Source organism: Mandrillus leucophaeus, unplaced genomic scaffold (assembly GCF_000951045.1).
Source record: "Mandrillus leucophaeus isolate KB7577 unplaced genomic scaffold, Mleu.le_1.0 Scaffold1, whole genome shotgun sequence".
NCBI lineage: Eukaryota > Metazoa > Chordata > Mammalia > Primates > Cercopithecidae > Mandrillus > Mandrillus leucophaeus.
In genome coordinates this window covers 15,389,358-15,389,973 of record NW_012098097.1, presented here as the reverse complement: position 1 = coordinate 15,389,973, position 616 = coordinate 15,389,358, and the positions used below count along the sequence as shown (strand labels likewise).

Here is a 616-nt window from a genome sequence, read left to right as displayed (position 1 = left end):
CCCTTGGAGCGCAGGGCCTCGGGCTGGGCCAGGAGGGTGGGCACGGGGTGGGTGAGGCAGGTCTGCAGCAGCAGGGCTGGGTCCTCGTCGTCTGAGCTGTAGGACGAGTCCTCGTTGTCAGAGGAGCAGAGGCTGGAGGTGGACATAGAGCCTGAGGAGGAGGAGGTGGACGAGCCGGAGGAGGAGGAGGACACGGACAGACGGGCGAGGAAGCGGGAGGGCACACCGGCCGCCAGCCCCGGCCCGTCCTCGTCCTCGTCCGAGAAGGAGCTGTGGCAGTCGCTGTCGTAGGGCAGTGGGAATTCTGCCTGGCCCGCGTACTTGCGCAGTGCCAGCCCCATGGACAGCGGGGGGATGGGTGCCCGCCCCTTCTTGTCCTTGCCCACAAGGGCCGGGTGCGCATAGCTGGGGCTGGGCAGGGGCCGCCCGAGCTTTGGGCCGAAGTCCTTGTCCCCCATGAGCAGCGCCCTGCAGGTTTTGTTCTTGGGGGAGGTCACACCCTCGTGGTCCAGCTTGACCAGGAACTCGCCGCCGGCCCGCCGCCGCCCACCCTTCTCGGCCTCCACCCTCTCGGCCTTCTTGGCCCGAAGCAGCTTGTGGGCTCCCCCGGGGAGGC

General features: G+C 69.5%; 1 protein-coding gene across 1 annotated transcript in view; it reads right to left on the bottom strand.

Moving 5' to 3' along the window:
* The window catches only part of BAHCC1 (BAH domain and coiled-coil containing 1), a 52,843-nt gene that overhangs the window by 18,250 nt on the left and 33,977 nt on the right, over window positions 1–616 (bottom strand). Inside the window, exon 17 of the mRNA XM_011968425.1 lies at window positions 45–601. Within this exon, the coding sequence (XP_011823815.1) occupies window positions 45–601 (557 nt within the window). The remainder of the gene's footprint in view (window positions 1–44; window positions 602–616) is intronic.